The sequence below is a fragment of the Coregonus lavaretus genome (assembly GCF_964263955.1).
Source record: "Coregonus lavaretus genome assembly, chromosome: 26".
In the NCBI taxonomy this organism is placed as follows: domain Eukaryota; kingdom Metazoa; phylum Chordata; class Actinopteri; order Salmoniformes; family Salmonidae; genus Coregonus; species Coregonus lavaretus.
The window spans coordinates 22,166,571-22,189,335 of record NC_140013.1 but is presented as its reverse complement, the minus strand read 5'-3'; the positions used below and the strand labels follow the sequence as shown (position 1 = coordinate 22,189,335).

The 22,765-nt window shown below is 46.8% G+C and overlaps 1 protein-coding gene across 1 annotated transcript in view; it reads right to left on the bottom strand.

Moving 5' to 3' along the window:
• Positions 1-22,765, bottom strand: part of caln1 (calneuron 1) — a gene marked incomplete at both ends in the record, with an annotated part of 117,913 nt that overhangs the window by 2,030 nt on the left and 93,118 nt on the right. The window contains one exon of the mRNA XM_084142423.1: positions 1,324-1,480. Within this exon, the coding sequence (XP_083998549.1) occupies positions 1,324-1,480 (157 nt within the window). The remainder of the gene's footprint in view (positions 1-1,323; positions 1,481-22,765) is intronic.

Sequence of the window (22,765 nt, the reverse complement as noted above, 5' to 3'; positions counted from 1 at the left end):
CATAAATCCCCTCGTGAATGGGAGAATGCAACAGTTAGTGGTAATTGAATGCAAGCTGCACCAAAACAATTAAATGACTAAAACATTTATGGGTAACAGGGTTGACGTGTTATACTCAACCAGCTCAGTTTCCCATCACAAAACACCAGAAACTGGCCAAAAAGAGTAGAACCAGCTCACCTGCTTTTACACTATGATTTGACTATTAGATGTTCAATGTTTCTTTTGAAAAAAATGTTTTAAAGGAATAGTTTCACCATATTAAAACAAGAGTGTAGTTCACTTAACAAGGTTGACCTTAAAAATGAAGGGCAGACGTAAACGAATCATTAGCAACAACAAAGCAACAAAAATAACTAGGGCTTTCCAACGATGGTGAAACTTGGAGACATTTTTAGATTAAGTGGTTTGAAATCTTCCTAGAAGTGACACAGGGTTGACGGAGGGACATGTCATGGTGAAACTTGGAGACATTTTTAGATTAAGTGGTTTGAAATCTTCCTAGAAGTGACACAGGGTTGACGGAGGGACATGTCAAAATGGTGCATTTTGGCACTTTAGCAAGACTTTATTCATATAAAAAATTTGATTTATTGAATTCTCCATGTGGTCTATATTAAAGGGCACTTCAATTAATATAGCAGGCTTTTAAAATTCTATATTGGTGCAACATTTCTACTGGAAATATCAAAGGGACGCAAAAGGCACTCTTTTTGTGGAACGACCAAATAACAAACAAAAAATAAAGATTATTATCAACCTAAACACCCTTCTCTGCTGCTGCGGTATTCATAACTCCCTGATGACATATTTTTGCAGAACCAGGTGATGCCTCATCATAGCCCAGGTGACCATATGACTTCCTACACCATAAACACCTTCAATTAAAAAATCAGCAGGTGGAGTCTTTGACGGTTAGGGATCCTGGTAGGTGGAGTTAGATCCAGCCTGACGGGAGGACGGGCGTGCAGCGCTCTCTGCCCCACCGATGACAGCTAGCAGACTATCTCTCTCTCTCTCTCTCTCTCTCTCTCTCTCTCTCTCTCTCTCTCTCTCTCTCTCTCTCTCTCTCTCTCTCTCTCTCTCCTCTCTCTCTCTCTCTCTCTCTCTCTCTCTCTCTCTCTCTCTCTCTCTCTCTCTCTCTCTCTCTCTCTCTCTCTCTCTCTCTCTCTCTCTCTCTCTCTCTCTCTCTCTCTCTCTCTCTCTCTCTCTCTCTCTCTCTCTCTCTCTCTCTCTCTCTCTCTCTCTCTCTCTCTCTCTCTCTCTCTCTCTCTCACCCACCCTCCATCTCTCTCCACAGACTACAGAATCTACTCAACTCACTTCCTTCAAAGTCTGCCTGACAGTGTCCCGAGTTCTCGTTGAGGCTCTCCTCCTCGTTGATGATGATGTTCTCTATGTCCTTCATGGTCAGGTGGTCTCTGAAGGCGTGGAACAGGATGTGTTTCAGCTCCTCAAGAGTGATATGCTGCATGTCAAACTGCAGGGGGGAGGAAAAGGGAGGAAAAGAGTAGTGAGGGAAAACTTTTGAAGAGAGGGAAAGTAAACAACAAACTTTCCTTTGCTACATAGACACAGGGGGACTGGAATGTACAGTACCAGTCAAACGTTTGGACACACCTACTCATTCAAGGGTAATTCTTTATTTTTACTATGTTCTACATTGTAAAATAATAGTGAAGACATCAAAGCTATGAAATAACACGTATGGAATCATATATTAACCAAAAAAGTGTTAAACAAATCAAAATATATTTCAGAGTAGCCACCATTTGCCTTGATGACAGCTTTGCACACTCTTGGCATTCTCTCAACCAGCTTTTAACAAGGCACACCTCTTAATTGAGAGAATGCCAAGTGTGCAAAGCTGTCATCAAGGCAAAGGGTGGCTATATTTTGATTTGTTAACACTTTTTTGGTTACTACATGATTCCATATGTGTTATTTCATAGTTTGATATCTTCACTATTATTCTACAATGTAGAAAATAGTAAAAATAAAGAAAAACCCTTGAATGAGTAGGTGTGTCCAAACTTTTGACTGGTACTGTAGGTTCCCAAATCAATTGTACATTTCTTATTATTACTTTTAGATTTTACAAAAGGATAATTTTTTGTTGTTGTAAAATATTCATGATTACTCTACATACAGTTGAAGTCGGAAGTTTACATACACTTAGGTTGGAGTCATTAAAACTTGTTTTTCAACCACTCCGCAAATATCTTGTTAACAAACTATAGTTTTGGCAAGTCGGTTAGGACATCTACTTTGTGCATGACACAAGTAACTTTTCAAAAAATTGTTTACAGACAGATTATTTCACTTATAATTCAGTGTTTCACAAATCCAGTGGGTCAGAAGTTTACATACACTAAGTTGACTGTGCCTTTAAACAGCTTGGAAAATTCCAGAAAATGATATAATTGCTTTAGAAGCTTCTGATAGGTTAATTGACATCATTTTAGTCAATTGGAGGTGTACCTGTGGATGTATTTCAAGGCATACCTTCAAACTCAGTGCCTCTTTGCTTGACATCATGGGAAAATCAAAATAAATCAGCCAAGACCTCCGAAAAAGAATTTCCAAACGCCTGAAGGTACCACATTCATCTGTACAAACAATAGTACGCAAGTATAAACACCATGTGACCACACAGCCGTCATACCGCTCAGGAAGGAGACGCGTTCTGTCTCCTAGAGATGAACATACTTTGGTGCGAAAAGTGCAAATCAATCCCAGAACAACAGTAAAGGACCTTGTGAAGATGCTGGAGGAAACAGGTACAAAAGTATCTATATCCACAGTAAAACGAGTCCTATATCGACATAACCTGAAAGGCCGCTCAGCAAGGAAGAAGCCTCTGCTCCAAAACCGCCATAAAAAAGCCAGACTACGTTTTGCAACTGCACATGGGGACAAAGATCGTACTTTTTGGAGAAATGTCCTCTGGTCTGATTGGCCATAATGACCATTGTTATGTTTGGAGGAAAAAGGGGGTAGCTTGCAAGCCGGAGAACACCATCCCAACCGTGAAGCACGGGGGTGGCAGCATCATGCTGTGGGGGTGCTTTGCTGCAGGAGGGACTGGTGCACTTCACAAAATAGATGGCATCATGAGGAAGGAAAATTATGTGGATATATTGAAGCAACATCTCAAGACATCATTCAGGAAGTTAAAGCTTGGTCGCAAATGGGTCTTCCAAATGGACAACGACCCCAAGCATACTTCCAAAGTTGTGCAAAAATGGCTTAAGTACAACAAAGTCAAGGTATTAGAGTGGCCAAAACAAAGCCCTGACCTCAATCCTATAGAACATTTGTGGGCAGAACTGAAAAAGCGTGTGCGAGCAAGGAGGCCTACAAACCTGACTCAGTTACACCAGCTCTGTCAGGAGGAATGGGCCAAAATTCACCCAACTTATTGTGGGAAGCTTGTGGAAGGCTACCTGAAACGTTTGACCCAAGTTAAACAATTTAAAGGCAATGCTAACAAATACTAATTGAGTGTATGTAAACTTCTGACCAACTGGGAATGTAATGAAATAAATAAAAGCTGAAAGAAATCATTCTCTCTACTATTATTCTGACATTTCACATTCTTAAAATAAAGTGGTGATCCTAACTGACCTAAGACAGAGGGAATTTTTACTAGGATGAAATGTCAGGAATTGTGAAAAACTGAGTTTAAATGTATTTGGCTAAGGTGTATGTAAACTTCCGTCTTCAACTGTAGGTAACTTTTGTCTGATGGATGCAAATCATGCAACTATTTCTGTACCATACTTCAATACAGGAAATCCAGACTAGTGGCGCTAAAATATGTGTGCTCAAAAGAAAGAAACTCAAATTGATGCTATTTCAAAGTCTGATTGAATAAGGCCCAAGCAATAAGAATACAACGCTTGCATTTTAGCTCCTTGTGTTTTCTAGTTCATTCCGCATTCACTCTAATTTACATTTACATTTTCGTCATTTAGCAGACGCTCTTATCCAGAGCGACTTACAAATTGGTGCATTCACCTTATGATAGCCAGTGGGACAACCACTTTACAATTATTATTATACATTTTTTAGGGTCGGGAAAGGGGGGGTAGAAGGATTACTTTATCCTATCCCAGGTATTCCTTAAAGAGGTGGGGTTTCAAGTGTCTCCGGAAGGTGGTGAGTGAATCCGCTGTCCTGGCATCGTGAGGGAGCTTGTTCCACCATTGGGGTGAGCAGCGAACTGTTTTGACTGGGCTGAGCGGGAACTGTGCTTCCGCAGAGGTAGGGGGGCCAGCAGTCCAGAGGTGGATGAACACAATGCCCTCGTTTGGGTGTAGGGACTGATCAGAGCCTGAAGGTACGGAGGTGCCGTTCCCCTCACAGCTTCGTAGGCAAGCACCATGGTCTTGTAGCAGATGCAAGCTTCAACTGGAAGCCACTGGAGTGTGCGGAGGAGCGGGGTGACGTGAGAGAACTTGGGAAGGTTGAACACAAGACGGGCTGCGGTATTCTGGATGAGTTGTAGGGGTTTAATGGCACAGGCAGGGAGCCCAGCCAACAGCGAGTTGCAGTAATCCAGACGGGAGATGACAAGTGCCTGGATTAGGACCTGTGCCGCTTCCTGTGTAAGGCAGGGTCGTACTCTGCGAATGTTGTAGAGCATGAACCTACAGGATCGGGTCACCGCCTTGATGTTAGCGGAGAACGACAGGGTGTTGTCCAGGGTCACGCCAAGGCTCTTTGCACTCTGGGAGGAGGACACAACGGAGTTGTCAACCGTGATGGCGAGATTATGGAACAGGCAGTCCTTCCCCGGGAGGAAGAGCAGCTCCGTCTTGCCGAGGTTCAGCTTGAGGTGGTGATACGTCATCCACACTGATATGTCTGCCAGACATGCAGAGATGCGATTCGCCACCTGGTTATCAGAAGGGGGAAAGGAGAAGACTAATTGTGTGTCGTCTGCGTAGCAATGATAGGAGAGGCCATGTGAGGATATGACAGAGCAAAGTGACTTGGTGTATAGCGAGAATAGGAGAGGGCCTAGAACTGAGCCCTGGGGGACACCAGTGGTGAGAGCACGTGGTGCGGAGACAGATTCTCGCCACGCCACCTGGTAGGAGCGACCTGTCAAGTAGGACGCAATCCAAGAGTGAGCCGCGCCGGAGATGCCCAACTCGGAGAGGGTGGAGAGGAGGATCTGATGGTTCACAGTATCAAAGGCAGCAGATAGGTCTAGAAGGACGAGAGCAGAGGAGAGAGAGTTAGCTTTAGTAGTGCGGAGAGCCTCCGTGACACAGAGAAGAGCAGTCTCAGTTGAATGACCAGTCTTGAAACCTGACTGGTTTGGATCAAGAAGGTCATTCTGAGAGAGATAGCAAGAGAGTTGGCTAAAGACGGCACGCTCAATAGTTTTGGAGAGAAAAGAAAGAAGGGATACTGGTCTGTAGTTGTTGACATCGGAGGGATCGAGTGTAGGTTTTTTGAGAAGGGGTGCAACTCTCGCTCTCTTGAAGACGGAAGGGACATAGCCAGCGGTCAAGGATGAGTTGATGAGCGAGGTGAGGTAAGGGAGAAGGTCTCCGGAAATGGTCTGGCGAAGAGAGGAGGGGATAGGGTCAAGCGGGCAGGTTGTTGGGCGGCCGGCCGTCACAAGTCGCAAGATTTCATCTGGAGAGAGAGGGGAGAAAGAAGTCAAAGCATAGGGTAGGGCAGTGTGAGCAGGACCAGCGGTGTCATTTGACTTAACAAATGAGGATCGGATGTCGTCAACCTTCTTTTCAAAATGGTTGATGAAGTCATCCACAGAGAGGGAGGAGGGGGGGAGGGGGAGGAGGATTCAGTAGGGAGGAGAAGGTGGCAAAGAGCTTCCTAGGGTTAGAGGCAGATGCTTGGAGTTTAGAGTGGTAGGAAGTGGCTTTAGCAGCAGAAACAGAGGAAGAAAATGTAGAGAGGAGTGAGTGTAAAGATGCCAGGTCCGCAGGGAGTCTATTTTTCCTCCATTTCCGCTCGGCTGCCCGGAGCCATGTTCTGTGAGCTCGCAATGAGTCGTCAAGCCACGGAGCAAGAGGGGAGGACCGAGCCAGCCGGGAGGATAGGGGACATAGAGAGTCAAAGGTTGCAGAAAGGGAGGAGAGGAGGGTTGAGGAGGCAGAATCAGGAGATTGGAGGGAGAAGGATTGAGCAGAGGGAAGAGATAGGATGGAAGAGGAGAGAGTAGCGAAAGAGAGAGAGCGAAGGTTGCGACGGCGCATTACCATCTGAGTAGGGGCAGAGTGAGTAGTGTTGGAGGAGAGCGAGAGAGAAAAGGATACAAAGTAGTGGTTGGAGACTTGGAGGGGAGTTGCAGTGAGATTAGTAGAAGAACAGCATCTAGTAAAGATGAGGTCAAGCGTATTGCCTGCCTTGTGAGTAGGGGGGGACGGTGAGAGGGTGAGGTCAAACGAGGAGAGGAGTGGAAAGAAGGTGGCAGAGAGAAATGAGTCAAAGGTAGACGTAGGGAGGTTAAAGTCACCCAGAACTGTGAGGGGTGAGCCATCCTCAGGAAAGGAACTTATCAAGGCGTCAAGCTCATTGATGAACTCTCCAAGGGAACCTGGAGGGCGATAAATGATAAGGATGTTAAGCTTGAATGGGCTAGTGACTGTGACAGCATGGAATTCAAATGAGGAGATAGACAGATGGGTCAGGGGAGAAAGAGAGAATGTCCACTTGGGAGAGATGAGGATTCCTGTGCTACCACCCCGCTGACCAGATGCTCTCGGGTTGTGCGAGAACACATGGTCAGACGAGGAGAGAGCAGTAGAAGTAGCAGTGTTTTCTGTGGTAATCCATGTTTCCGTCAGCGCCAAGAAGTCGAGGGACTGGAGGGTAGCATAGGCTGAGATTAACTCTGCCTTGTTGACCGCAGAACGGCAGTTCCAGAGGCTGCCGTAGACCTGGATCTCCACGTGGGTCATGCGTGCAGGGACCACCAGGTTAGAGTGGCAGCAGCCACGCGGTGTGAGGCATTTGTATAGCCTGTGCGGAGAGGAGAGAACAGGGATAGACAGACACATAGTTGACAGGCTACAGAAAATGGCTACAATAATGCAAAGGAGATCGGAAATGAACTAAACATCTGGGAAAGCGAGAGAGCGGGGCCTCCCTCACTTACGTTTCACTGAAACACCCAAATATAAACTATAATTGTTGTAAACTACAGCGGTTCAATGTTTTCTAGGAATAGACTAACTTAGTTTATTCAGCTAGCTAACTTGGTACAGTATTCTTCCGTGAAAACCGTCCAGGGCACCGAATCCAACTAGCATGCCAGCCTCCAACAACACGGTTTAGCACCAATACTCGGCCACAACAAACCACCAGTGTGTCAACACGCCAAGCAGATCATTCGTGTTCGAGTCTAACGTTGTGTAAAGTTCTGGGTTAGTCCCGACAGCTTGAGTGAGTCCGTCGTCAACTTATTCAGCCAGTTAGTTAGCTAGAATAGTTAGCATACTAGCTAGCCATTGCTTTCTGCCAACGAAAAAAACCCTCCTCCCACGGCACGAACACACAGAGTGAGCCAAGCTAACGTTAACTAGTCACCCATGTCCCGAATTCCCTTGAACGACTCTGGTTACCAGTATGTAAAAACAAAACACAAATGTAGGTTATAACTTACCCCTAGCAGCTACTGTTAGCCAGCCAAGTGCAAAGCTAGCCACTGAATTAACACACTGATTTACCACAAAGGTATTTGGCTGTTTTGCCTTCCAGAGCCAATTCGCCCTTTTAAACAGAACATGTAAGGTTCTACTAATGTAAGGTTCTTCTAATGAAAGTAGCTACTGCAAGTGACTAGAGTTACAGCCTTAAAGTGATTGATCTCACCTTAGGTGTTAATAATGGATGATGCTTTTTAACCATTATCCAAAGTAACAAGAAATAACGTCTCAGAGCCATATGCCAAAAGTTTGGAAGATTCCCAAAGTCCTTGGCAACTTTGGAGGAGTTTTAAAGTTTGATTTGCAGGTATCCCTCCAGTTTCTGCCTCCTTACACTGGCTGTCTGTGGTATTAAGAATTCATTTAAACTTCTCTTGATCACCTACAATCAATCTGAAGGTTCTAATTCAACAACATGTAGAGATCTATCAAACATGATTGAGAATGTATTTGTAGTGAAAGCCAACAGTGCAGATAGAGGCATTGATGCTGCTGACACAAAAGTGAAAGACTAGAATAATGTATCCTTCTTTTCTTTTCTTTTTATTTAACCTTTATTTATCCAGGTAATCTCATTGAAATATCTATTTTTCAAGAGAGACCTGGTCCAACCAAGACAGCAGCAGGGGAGAACAAAGTTTCAGACAAATCTCCGACATAACAACTTACAGGCATAGCCACACCATAAACAAATTATAGCTCAGTTGCTGTAGCTCAGTTGGTAGAGCATGGTGCTTGCAACGCCAGGGTTGTGGGTTTGATTCCCACGAGGGGCCAGCATGAAAATGTGTGCACTACTGTAAGTTGCTCTGGATAAGAGAATCTGCTAAATGACTCAAATGTAAAATAGATGTAGACACACATACATTACAATTACATACAAACATAGATCAAATCAATCATATGTACCACTGCATGAATTCCTATTGACAATCACATTCATGAGTGATTGATTTGTATGAAAATGTATGCACTCACTAACTGTAAGTTGCTCTGGATAAAAGCGTCTGCTAAATGAAAAATACAATTTAAAAAATGAGTCAATCAACCTTTTAAACTCCTCCAAAGAAACAAGATCCTGTAGTTTCAAACTGGTCTGTAGAGAGTTCCAAGACCACGGAGCTGAGTAACTAAAACAGTTTTTTGCCATGGAACTCTTGGGGCACTTTCAAACACAGTTAGTTTGAATGCTTGACTTGCAAAAAAGTTGTCAGTTTAGTTTTTTGGAGCTATGTGGGACACATCAAACAGTGATTAAATGCTGGCCACGGATCATACAAACCGCTCTGAGGCAATTGTGCAATCAAGCTCAAGTGGAGAAAAAAAAGACGGGGGGGGGGGGGGGGTTAGAATTGCATATTAGGAAGGTGTTCCTAATGTTGGTATACTCAGTGTACATCACAGAGGACTGAAATGTAACAAAACCAGATTTTGGGCGTTTTGTTTTAAATAATGTTGATTAATAATGAAATTATGATAATTAATAATAATCCACCCATGAGACCACTAGGGGTCGATTTGATCATTTGACTGCAGGAAAGTGGTACCACTTCAACAACAACGATGAATGATTCTCCAAGACAATGATAATATTTCCTGCCTAAGCTTCAGTATCTGTCCTAATATCCACACAATCATACTACTAAGAATTGAATCATTGAGTCTTAGACAGATTCAATGTATTGGGCTTGCAATTCTAAGTGTGTGCTAGTATATAAAGTGATGACATTGCTGAGGTATTAGTAACATATTAGTATGACGAGCATGCGACATAAGGACAACAGCACCTTTGTAAGGGAAGTGGCGCTCTCAAACCTTTAAACCATTTGACAGAAAAAGCGTGACAGTTTCAAATACCCTGTTTCACACTCCCAATCAGGTATGTCACTTAGCCAGTCATGCAGGCAGTGTTCCAATCCACTTCTTCCAAGATACTGCATTTGAAAAACATGAGTTGATTAAGTCCATATTACCATTCATGAGCAGCACCAGTCTGAAGCAGATGTTATAGAAGTGGCACAGAAAGACACTGCTTGTCTCCTTTCCTCCTCTCTCCTATCCCACTGGGCTGATAGACTAATGGTGTGTGTGTCTGTCTGTCTGTCTGTGTGTGTGTGTGTGTGTGTGTGTGTGTATGTATGTATGTGTGTGTCAAAGACTTGTCAAAGACTCCAGCCCCCCAAGTCATAGACTGTTCTCTCTGCTACCGCACCGATGCACCATGTCTGGAACAAACATAAGACTGCTAAATAGTTAAATAGTTAACCAAATAGCTACCCAGACTATCTGCATTGACCCTTTTGCAAAAAAATTTAACTCATCACATATGCTGCTGCTACTGTTTATTATCTATCCTGTTGACTAGTCACTTTATTCCTACTTATATGTACATATCTACCTCAATTACCTCGTATCCCTGCACATCGACTCGGTACTGGTACCCCATGTATATAGCCAAGTTATCGTTACTCATTGTGTATTTATTATTACTTTTATTATTACGTGTTATTAGTTTTTTTAATTATTCTGTTTTCTTTCTCTCTGTATTGTTGGTAAGGGCCTGTAAGTAAACATTTCACTATTAGTCTACACCTGTTGTTTACGAAGCATGTGACAAATAAAATGTGATTTGATTTGTGTGTGTACATGCGGGCAGATCCACTTGGCTACACTCTGCCACACTAAAAGGAGAGCTCTGTCACTGGCTTTGTTTTGCTAGGACCGGTCCCAGATCTGTTTGTGCTAATGATGACTCTCTCTATCTCTCTCTCTCGCTCTCTCTGGCTCGATAATGACATAAATTACAGCATAAAATCAATAACATTTTGTTATCTCACAGACTCAGGTTAAAGTAATAAATAGTAATTCAATAATGCTTCAAATTTGTATCCTGCGTCATTAAGATTTATTGGACGATTTTCACGGAATAATACTGCACCTAGTTAGCTAGCTGAATAAACTAAGTTAGTCTATTCCTAGAAAACATTGAACCGCTGTAGTTTACAACAATTATAGTTTCTGAGGTGGAAGTTGGGAGAGTTATATTTGGGAGTTGTGGTGAGGGAGGCCCCGCTCTCTCCTTTCCCAGATGTTTAGTTCATTTCATTCCGATCTCCTCTGCATTATTGTAGCCATCTGCTGCAGCCTGTCAACTATGCCTCTGCCTATCCCTGTTCTCTCCTCTCCGCACAGGCTACACAAACGCCTCTCACCGCGTGGCTGCTGCCTCTCTAACCTGGTGGTCCCTGCACGCACCACCCACGTGGAGTTCCAGGTCTACGGCAGCCTCTGGAACTGCCGTTCTGCTGCCAACAAGGCAGAGTTCATCTCAGCCTATGCTACCCTCCAGTCCCTCGACTTCTTGGCGCTGACGGAAACATGGATTACCACTGAAAACATTGCTACTCCTACTGCTCTCTCCTCGTCTGACCATGTGTTCTCGCATACCCCGAGAGCATCTGGTCAGCGGGGTGGTGGCACAGGAATCCTCATCTCTCCCAAGTGGACATTCTCAATTTTTCCCCTGACCCATCTGTCTATCTCCTCATTTGAATTCCATGCTGTCACAGTCACTAGCCCATTTAAGCTTAATATCCTTGTCATCTATCGCCCTCCAGGTTCCCTTGGAGAGTTCATCAATGAGCTTGACGCCTTGATAAGGTCCTTTCCTGAGAATGGCTCACCCCTCACAGTTCTGGGGGATTTCAACCTCCCTACGTCTACATTTGACTCATTTCTCTCTGCCTCCTTCTTTCCACTCCTCTCCTCTTTTGACCTCACCCTCTCACCGTCCCCCCCTACTCACAAGGTAGGCAATACGCTTGACCTCATCTTTACTTGATGCTGTTCTTCTACTAATCTCACTGCAACTCCCCTCCATGTCTCCGACCACTACTTTGTATCCTTTTCTCTCTCGCTCTCCTCCAACACTACTCACTCTGCCCCTACTCAGATGGTAATGCGCCGTCGCAACCTTCGCTCTCTCTCTCCCGCTACTCTCTCCTCTTCCATCCTATCATCTCTTCCCTCTGCTCAATCCTTCTCCCTCCAATCTCCTGATTCTGCCTCCTCAACCCTCCTTTCCTCCCTTTCTGCATCCTTTGACTCTCTATGTCCCCTATCCTCCCGGCCGGCTCGGTCCTCCCCTCCAGCTCCATGGCTTGATGACTCATTGCGAGCTCACAGAACAGAGCTCCGGGCAGCTGAGCGGAAATGGAAGAAAACTAGACTCCCTGCGGACCTGGCATCTTTTCATTCCCTCCTCTCTACATTTTCTTCCTCTGTTTCTGCTGCTAAGGCCACTTTCTACCACTCTAAATTCCAAGCATCTGCCTCTAACCCTAGGAAGCTCTTTGCCACATTCTCCTCCCTGCTGAATCCTTCCCCCCCCCCCCCCCCCTCCCTCTCTGTGGATGACTTCGTCAACCATTTTGAAAAGAAGGTTGACGACATCCGATCCTCGTTTGTTAAGTCAAATGACACTGCTGGTCCTGCTCACACTGCCCTACCCTATGCTTTGACTTCTTTCTCCCCTCTCTCTCCAGATAAAATCTTGCGACTTGTGACGGCAGGCCGCCCAACAACCTGCCCGCTTGACCCTATCCCCTCCTCTCTTCTCCAGACCATCTCCGGTGACCTTCTCCCTTACCTCACCTCGCTGATCAACTCATCCTTGACCGCTGGCTATGTCCCTTCCGTCTTCAAGAGAGCGAGAGTTGCACCCCTTCTCAAAAAACCAGCACTCGATCCCTCTGATGTCAACAACTACAGACCAGTATCCCTTCTTTCTTTTCTCTCCAAAACTATTGAGCGTGCCGTCTTTAGCCAACTCTCTTGCTATCTCTCTCAGAATGACCTTCTTGATCCAAACCAGTCAGGTTTCAAGACTGGTCATTCAACTGAGACTGCTCTTCTCTGTGTCACGGAGGCTCTCCGCACTGCTAAAGCTAACTCTCTCTCCTCTGCACTTGTCCTTCTAGACCTGTCTGCTGCCTTTGATACTGTGAACCATCAGATCCTCCTCTCCACCCTCTCCGAGTTGGGCATCTCCGGCGCGGCTCACTCTTGGATTGCGTCCTAACTGACCGGTCGCTCCTACCAAGTGGCGTGGCGAGAAGCTGTCTCCGCACCACGTGCTCTCACCACTGGTGTCCCCCAGGGCTCAGTTCTAGGCCCTCTCCTATTCTCCCTATACACCAAGTCACTTGGCTCTGTCATATCCTCACATGGCCTCTCCTATCATTGCTACGCAGACGACACACAACTAATCTTCTCCTTTCCCCCTTCTGATAACCAGGTGGCGAATCGCATCTCTGCATGTCTGGCAGACATATCAGTATGGATGACGGATCACCACCTCAAGCTGAACCTTGGCAAGACGGAGCTGCTCTTCCTCCCGGGGAAGGACTGCCTGTTCCATGATCTCGCCATCACGGTTGACAACTCCGTTGTGTCCTCCTCCCAGAGTGCGAAGAGCCTTGGCGTGACCCTGGACAACACCCTGTCGTTCTCCGCTAACATCAAGGCGGTGACCCGATCCTGTAGGTTCATGCTCTACAACATTCGGAGAGTACGACCCTGCCTTACACAGGAAGCGGCACAGGTCCTAATCCAGGCACTTGTCATCTCCCGTCTGGATTACTGCAACTCGCTGTTGGCTGGGCTCCCTGCCTGTGCCATTAAACCCCTACAACTCATCCAGAATGCCGCAGCCCGTCTGGTGTTCAACCTTCCCAAGTTCTCTCACGTCACCCCGCTCCTCCGCACACTCCACTGGCTTCCAGTTGAAGCTCGCATCTGCTACAAGACCATGGTGCTTGCCTACGGAGCTGTGAGGGGAACGGCACCTCCGTACCTTCAGGCTCTGATCAGTCCCTACACCCAAACGAGGGCATTGCGTTCATCCACCTCTGGCCTGCTGGCTCCCCTACCTCTGCGGAAGCATAGTTCCCGCTCAGCCCAGTCAAAACTGTTCGCTGCTCTGGCACCCCAATGGTGGAACAAGCTCCCTCACGACGCCAGGACAGCGGAGTCACTCACCACCTTCCGGAGACATTTGAAACCCCACCTCTTTAAGGAATACCTGGGATAGGATAAAGTAATCCTTCTACCCCCCCCCCCCCCCCTTACCCCAACCCAAAAAAATAAAAATAAAAACATTGTAAAGTGGTGATCCCACTGGCTATAAGGTGAATGCACCTATTTGTAAGTCGCTCTGGATAAGAGCGTCTGCTAAATGACGTAAATGTAAATGTATTGGCCCAGCTAATTGAAGTTTCTGGATCTCAGTGTTGTTGCTTTGTTTGCAAAGCTGCTAATTTATGAAAAAGATCTGGCAGATTGAAGTGGTAGTAGAAAGAGATAAATGAGACGCTACATGACAACAGATTGATAATCAAAGATTTGTATGTGTACTGCAAATTAATTGCTCAAGTAGTGAAGGATGACGGTACTAATTCAATTTTTCACTAGTGTTCTTCTGTAATGAATGAAATGGGGTGCCACACTACACACGCCAGCCAAGGCAGGTGAGAATGAATGTCTAGACTCTAGATTACACTTTAGTGCTTTCAACTAGGAATGAAATACTACTGTAACTACTGCTGCAATTTTTATGAGACTCATATACAGTAGGATGAAAGAAACCATAATATTTTATGAAAGTCGTACATTAAAAAAGCCATCTTAAGCAAATTGCTTAATCTGTGTTATTCTGTGAGTTGAGTGGACTTCAAAGAATTTGAGCTAATGTGTTAGTGTGTTTAATCAACAAACTGTGCTCAAAGTCAGTTGAATTTGAACAAGCTTGTTGAGTAAAATTACAAATTCATGTTTATTCAAAATAACAAAAAAATACATGCCCATCATTATCATATTTCCCAGCATGCTCTCTTGCAGGTTGATTTTTCAGAATTGTTTGTTTCAATACCTGTGTTTTTGCATGTACTTTGATTGGTTGATTAACCTTATGCTACACAAACATAAATAACATACATTTTTCTAAACTAATCCAATCTGTTAGTAGCTGGACTTCCATTGCTGAGATGGCTGTTCCTGTTAATATGATTTAGGTAAGTCTTAATAATGAATCTTCCCTACCCTGGCAATTCTGAATGCAGGATGCCGCCCCAGAATTTTGGGCAACCAATCGCAGCACTCCAATGGATAGCATCTGTCGTCTAGTCCGACACCTCGAACAAGCTCACGTTTGAAATGAATGAAAGCCAGTGAGGGCAATAGGAATAATTGTTAGCTAGCCATTTAATATAACTTGTTTTCTCTAAATGTATTGGATATATTAGGAATATAACTCTCATCTGCTGTCGAAATCAGGAAACAATTTGAGAGCACTTTGTGCATAGTAGCTTTGGTTAGTAGCTTTGACTGCATGCACAGTGCATTCAGAGCCATTCAGTGGCTAGCCACACTACAAACATAATTTTACCAGGTTTCCGTGAAGCAATTGTAATGACAGTCCACCACAACATACCTGAGCATTTCCTGATTAGCAAGGGGTCGTCTGTGTTTAATTTAATTTAGTATTAAAACACAGTTTGAGATCATTTTGAGGGGACTTTGCCAGTGGTTAGAAGGGGGAATTAGGCTTCCCGGGAAAATTTGGCCAAACAGTAACCAGGGGGGGGGGGGGGGGGGGGGGGGGGGGCTTCGTGAAGGGTAAATTGTTGGACATCCTCACTCTGGCTGGATTCCAATTGGAATTACACATAACTTTGCAAGCCAGCATTATGTGACTTGCAGGCTTGATGTGGCCTGTCAACCAGTTTCAGACCACTGTGTTAGGGTGTAACTAGGTCCTCAAAGAAGGGCCTTATGATATATGTAGTGTATTGTCATATAGATTTTCATTTTAAAGATAACATATTCACTTATACACTCACTTGGTGAAGGCTACAGTACTGAAAACCATTGAATACAGCAAACGTCTTTGTCGCTAACAAATAGTAAGGGGTGGTAACTACAATTCACTCAAAAGGCAAGGCACTCTGGGAAATATGCAAATAAGGCAGAATAAATGATCAAGTTGAATTGCATGTCCACTCAACCTAAAATGTAATGTTGAGTGAATATACAATTCAATTTGAGCATGTGTGTTGGTTCAGCTATATGCCCAAATGCTGAGCAAAGTCACAATCCTATTGCAGCTGGTTGCCTAACAATTGAACGTTAAATTAGCATAATTGTTTTACAGTGTAGGATGACAAAATAGGATATTACATTCGCTAGTCGCCTAATAAATCAGTAAGAGTGTAAGGCATGATGACACTCATAGTTTGCACACAGCCACTGTCTGGCTCTAGAGGTCTTCAACTAATCTCAGACAATGATACAATATACTGTAGTATCTGTCCTAATATCCACACAATCATACTACTTCTTAGACAGATACAATGTATTGGGCTTGCAATTCTAAGTGTGTGCTAGTATATAAAGTGATGACATTGCTGATGTGGTGAGTGTGGTGAAAGGAGTCAGGCGCAGGAGGGTAATCACCGAATACAGAGTTTATTCCTTCGTTGACACACAAATGTGCTCCAATAGCGATCAACGAAACAGGCACAGGGGAAACAAACATCCCTGGAAATTACACTGTAACGGAATCCAATAATACATAGGCACAGGGGGAAAATCTACCCTGGCAACACAATGTTATGAGTAGCTCCACCAAGCTACATACTCTCACAATTAACAATCACCCACAAGGACAAGGGGGCAGAGGGAACACTTATACACAGACTAATTAGGGGATTAGAACCAGGTGTGTGTGATTGACAAGACAATTGTGATGATGATTGGGGCGGCAGTGGTTGGTACTCCGGTGACGACGAATGCTGAAGCCTGCCCAAACAAGGAGGGGAGGCAGCCTCGGACAAAGTCGTGACAGCTGATGAATTAGTAACATATTAGTATGAGGAGCATGCGACATAAGGACAACAGCACCTTTGTAAGGGAAGTGGCGCTCTCAAACCTTTAAACCATTTGACAGAAAAAGCGTGACAGTTTCAAATACCCTGTTTCACACTCCCAATCAGGTATGTCACTTAGCCAGTCATGCAGGCAGTGTTCCAATCCACCTCTTCCAAGATAATGCATTTGGAAAACATGAGTTGTATTAAGTCCATATTACCATTCATGAGCAGCACCAGTCTGAAGCAGATGTTATAGAAGTGGCACAGAAAGACACTGCTTGTCTCCTTTCCTCCTCTCTCCTATCCCACTGGGCTGATAGACTAATGATGTGTGTGTCTGTCTGTGTGTGTATGTATGTGTGTGTCAAAGACTTGTCAAAGACTCCAGCCCCCCAAGTCATAGACTGTTCTCTCTGCTACCGCACCGATGCACCATGTCTGGAACAAACATAAGACTGCTAAATAGTTAAATAGTTAACCAAATAGCTACCCAGACTATCTGCATTGACCCTTTTTGTCACGGTTTATTAAGCCAGAACCCAGAAGCAGACCAGGACAAGGTGAGTTGAACGAAGGTGAGTATTTATTTAACAGATTCAAAAAACGATGTAGAATAATCCAGGGGACAGAGCGGACGGCGGAGATGAGTTGGTGGAGGTGCAGTGGTAGATCCAAGAATGGCTCGGCAGCCGCCGACAACCAGGCAGGGGTTGGGTGAAGGTTCCGGGAGATTGATGTTCATGGCTAACGATCCGGCAGGGAATGGATGTCAGGTCAGGGCTTAAGAAGGGTGATGATCAGGACCAGGTGTGCAGACCGCTGATGAGATGCAGGTGCGGTTAATTGGGAGATCTCCCGCCTAGCAACGTCGCCCGGCAACCAGGCCGGGAGCGTTCACGAACCCTCAGGAAACTGGAGATTCCGAGCAGAAAAATGGCAACACAGGCAGGAACCGACTCAGGATGCAGGGTTCATGACAGTACCCCCCCTCCGACGAACGCCACCGGGCGGACTACCCGGAGTGCCAGGATGGAGGCGGTAGAAGTCACGAAGGAGGTCAGCATCCAGGATCTGGCGCCGAGGAATCCAATTCCTCTCTTCAGGACCATACCCCTCCCAGTCCACGAGATACTGGAAACCCCGGCCCCGCCGTCTGGAATCCATAATGCGGCGCACCGTGTAGGCAGGACCACCTCCGATCATCCGAGGGGGAGGAGGAGGAGGCGGAGGGGGTAACAGAGGACTGAGGAGAACAGGCTTGAGGCAGGAAACATGAAAGGTGGGATGGACTCTGAGCGTTCTAGGTAACTTGAGTCGAACCGCCACAGGATTGATCACCTTCTCCACCACAAACGGACCAATGAACTTCGGTGACAGTTTCTTAGACTCAGTCCGCAGAGGAAGATCCCGTGTGGCCAACCAGACCCTACCTCCGATGGTATAGGTGGGGGCGGGAATCCGGCGACGATTCGCCTGGAGCTGATACCGGTCAGAAACTCTAAGGAGGGCCTTTCTGGCCCGATGCCAGGTCCGGTGGCAACGACGAATGTGGGCCTGAACAGAGGGCACTGAGAGATCCTTCTCCTGAGAAGGAAACAAGGGAGGTTGGTAGCCATACAGGCACTGGAAGGGAGACATCCCAGTGGCAGATGTAGGGAGAGTATTGTGGGCATACTCAACCCAAGGCAACTGAGAGACCCAGGAGGTGGGGTTGGAGGAGACAAGGCAGCGTAGCGTGGATTCCATCTTCTGGTTGGCTCTCTCCGCCTGGCCATTAGATTGGGGGTGAAAACCAGATGTGAGACTGACTGTAGCTCCAATGGCCAAACAGAAAGACTTCCAGACAGCAGAGGTAAACTGAGGGCCACGGTCGGAAACTATGTCACTGGGCAACCCGTGGACCCTGAAAACCTCCCTAACCAGGATCTCGGACGTCTCAGAGGCCGAGGGAAGCTTGGAAATGGGCACAAAGTGGGCGAACTTGCTGAATCTGTCCACGATAGTCAGAGTGACCGTGTTCCCCTCAGAAGAGGGCAACCCAGTGACAAAGTCCAGGGCCAGATGCGACCATGGTCGCCGGGGAATAGGGAGGGGGTGAAGTAGTCCAGAGCTGGGCCGGTTGGCACTCTTATTCTGCGCACAAACTGGACAGGCAGCAACAAACCTCAGAGTATCTTCTCCCATGGCCGGCCACCAAAATCGTCTGCGAAGTAACGCCATCGTCCGGGCCACGCCAGGGTGACAAGCCATCTCGCTGGCGTGGGACCATTGGAGGACAGCAGAACGAACCGACTCAGGCACAAACAAACGACCGGGTGGACCGTTACCGGGACCGGGCTGCGTCCGAAGGGCCGCCATAACCTCCTCCTCAATCCTCCACATAACTGCTCCCACGACACAGTTCCGGGGAAGAATCGTCTCGGTCTTGGCCCCACTCTCCTCCGTCTTGGAGAACATCCGGGACAAGGCGTCCGCCTTGCCGTTCTTAGACCCAGGTCGGAACGTCAGGGAAAAATTAAAGCGTCCGAAAAACAAAGCCCACCTGGCCTGACGGGAGTTGAGACGTCTAGCCGATTGCACGTAAGCAAGATTCTTGTGGTCGGTCCAGACAATAAACGGTTGGTCCGCCCCCTCCAACCAGTGGCGCCACTCCTCCAAGGCAAGCTTCACCGCGAGAAGCTCCCGGTTACCCACATCGTAGTTCCTCTCCGCAGACGAAAGACGACGAGAGTAGTAGGCGCAGGGATGGAGTTTCCCGTCAGTGGAGCATCGCTGGGACAGGATGGCACCAACCCCCACATCAGACGCATCCACTTCCACGACGAACTGACGGGCCGTGTCAGGTTGAGAGAGAATCGGTGCGTTGGTGAATTGCCTCTTCAAATCCAGGAACGCTCGGTCCGCCTCAGGGTTCCAACTGAAGGTCCTGGTACTGGAAGTCAGGGCAGTTAAAGGAGCGGCCACACGGCTGTAATCCCGGATGAATGTGCGATAGAAATTCGCAACCCCCAGAAACCTCTGGAGCTGCAATCTCGTACCGGGCTGGGCCCATTCCAGAACCGCCCTAACCTTCTCCTGGTCCATCCTGATCTCTCCCCTGGAGATGATGTACCCGAGGAAGGATGTAGTGTGGGCGTGAAATTCGCACTTCTCGGCCTTCACGAACAGGCGATTCTCCAACAATCGCTGCAGAACCTGCCTGACATGCTGGACGTGGCTGGAAGGTTCCTTCGAGAAGATAAGAATGTCATCCAGGTAAACAAACACAAAGAGACCGATCATATCTCCCAGGACGTCATTCACCATACTCTGGAACACTGCTGGAGCATTGGTCAGTCCAAACGGCATCACCTGATACTCGAAGTGACCCATCGGTGTATTGAAACCCGTCAACCACTCGTCCCCCTCTCTGATCCGGACCAGGTGATACGCATTGCGTAGGTCTAGCTTGGTGAACACAGTAGCACCCTGTAAGGAGTCGAAGGCAGAGCTCATCAAGGGCAGGGGGTACTTGTTCTTGACCGTGATATCATTCAACCCCCGATAATCAATACACGGTCGAAGAGAGCCATCCTTCTTACCCACAAAGAAGAATCCTGCCCCCAGGGGTGATGATGAGGGACGAATGAGACCAGCCGCTAGGGACTCCTTGATGTAGGTCTCCAAAGCATCACGTTCAGGTCGGGAGATGCTTTATAACCGTCCCTTGGGATAGACAGCTCCAGGGAACAGGTTTATGGCACAGTCATATGGTCGGTGGGGAGGGAGTGACAGAGCCCTCTGCTTACTGAACACTTCCCCCAAATCGTGATATGTCTCGGGAACCAGGGACAAATCTGGGGGTCTAGCCTCAATCACCTGACTGGGAACAGAATGGGAACAGGCAGTCTTGAGGCAGTTAGCATGACACTCAAGGCTCCAACTAGTTACCTTGCCAGTCACCCAATCGAATGTGGGATTGTGTTCTTTCAGCCAGGGGTATCCAAGGACCAGAGGAACATGGGAAGAAGGCAGAATGAAGAAGGAGATCACCTCAGAATGATTCCCTGACAACAGCATCTTAACCGGTTCAGTCCTCATCGTGATACGTGCCAGACTACTGCCGTTCAGAGTGGTAGCTTCAATGGCTTCCGGTAATCGCTCCTTGGAAAGCCCCAGCTGTTCCACCACTTCGGCATCAATAAAGCTTCCATCAGCACCTGAATCGACGAAAGCGTTAATCGCTAGACTCTGATTCCTGTTCATGAGGGTAGCCGGGAAACGGGGTCTGACAGAGGTATTGAGAGGTTGAAACTGGCTCGCTAAAAGTCCTTCTCTCTCGAACTCGGTTATCCACCCGAATAGACAAGGCTACCAAGCTGTCCAGGTCACTAGGCTCCGGATAGGAGATCAACTCATCCTTGAGCTGCTCCGACAGCCCCTGGTAAAAGGCCGCTTGCAGAGACTCCTCATTCCACCCACTCTCCACAGCCAAAGTCCTGAACTCGATCACGAAGTCGGCAACGCTGCGAGTTCCTTGGCGAAGCGAAAAAAGGCGCCTAGCTGCGTCCATACCTCGGACGGGATGGTCAAATAGCTTCCTCATCTCGGCCGTGAACTCCTGGTATGAGGCCATGCAGGTGTCCTGTTGTTCCCAAACGGCTGAAGCCCACTCCAGAGCTCGACCACGCAGCAACTCAATGACAAAGGCTATCCTAGCCTTGTCTGTGGCATAAGAGTGGGGCTGTAGATCGAACACTAATCCACACTGCATAAGGAAAGAACGGCATCTTCCCAACTCCCCCTCATATTTATCAGGCGTCGGAACCTTGGGCTCACGGAAGGGCACAGCTCCAGAAGCGGCAGGCGAGATGGGTGAAACCGGTCGTGGATTCTCCACCGGCAAACTGAGCTGAGCCTGGATCTTCGTCAGACTGGTAGAAAAGTTCAGAACGGACAAAGCTATCTCCTGTAGCGCCGTGCTATGTTGTCCCAACATCTTCTCCTGATGGGTAATGGCATGGCGAACAGAGTCCAGGTCCGCTGGGTTCATTTCTGGCCGGATCGTTCTGTCACGGTTTATTAAGCCAGAACCCAGAAGCAGACCAGGACAAGGTGAGTTGAACGAAGGTGAGTATTTATTTAACAGATTCAAAAAACGATGTAGAATAATCCAGGGGACAGAGCGGACGGCGGAGATGAGTTGGTGGAGGTGCAGTGGTAGATCCAAGAATGGCTCGGCAGCCGCCGACAACCAGGCAGGGGTTGGGTGAAGGTTCCGGGAGATTGATGTTCATGGCTAACGATCCGGCAGGGAATGGATGTCAGGTCAGGGCTTAAGAAGGGTGATGATCAGGACCAGGTGTGCAGACCGCTGATGAGATGCAGGTGCGGTTAATTGGGAGATCTCCCGGAGATCGCCCGGCAACCAGGCCGGGAGCGTTCACGAACCCTCAGGAAACTGGAGATTCCGAGCAGAAAAATGGCAACACAGGCAGGAACCGACTCAGGATGCAGGGTTCATGACACTTTTGCAATTTTTTTTTACTCATCACATATGCTGCTGCTACTGTTTATTATCTATCCTGTTGACTAGTCACTTTATTCCTACTTATATGTACGTATCTACCTCAATTACCTCATATCCCTGCACAACGACTCGGTACTGGTACCCCATGTATATAGCCAAGTTATCGTTACTCATTGTGTATTTATTATTACTTTTATTATTACGTGTTATTACTTTTCAATTATTCTGTTTTCTTTCTCTCTGTATTGTTGGGAAGGGCCTGTAAGTAAACATTTCACTATTAGTCTACACCTGTTGTTTACGAAGCATGTGACGAATACAATGTGATTTGATTTGTGTGTGTGCATGCGGGCAGATCCACTTGGCTACACTCTGCCACACTAAAAGGAGAGCTCTGTCTTGCTAGGACTGGTCCCAGATTTGTTTGTGCTAATGATGACTCACTCTCTCTCTCTCTCTCTCTCTCTCTCTCTCTCTCTCTCTCTCTCTCTCTCTCTCTCTCTCTCTCTCTCTCTCTCTCTCTCTCTCTCTCTCTCTCTCTCCTCAGTGTATTTATACGCTGCCTGGCAGAGTCAGTGACCTTTAGAGGTGAGTGGTTACAAGGAAGGAAGAACCAGAGAGAAAGAGGGATGTGGGTGGGG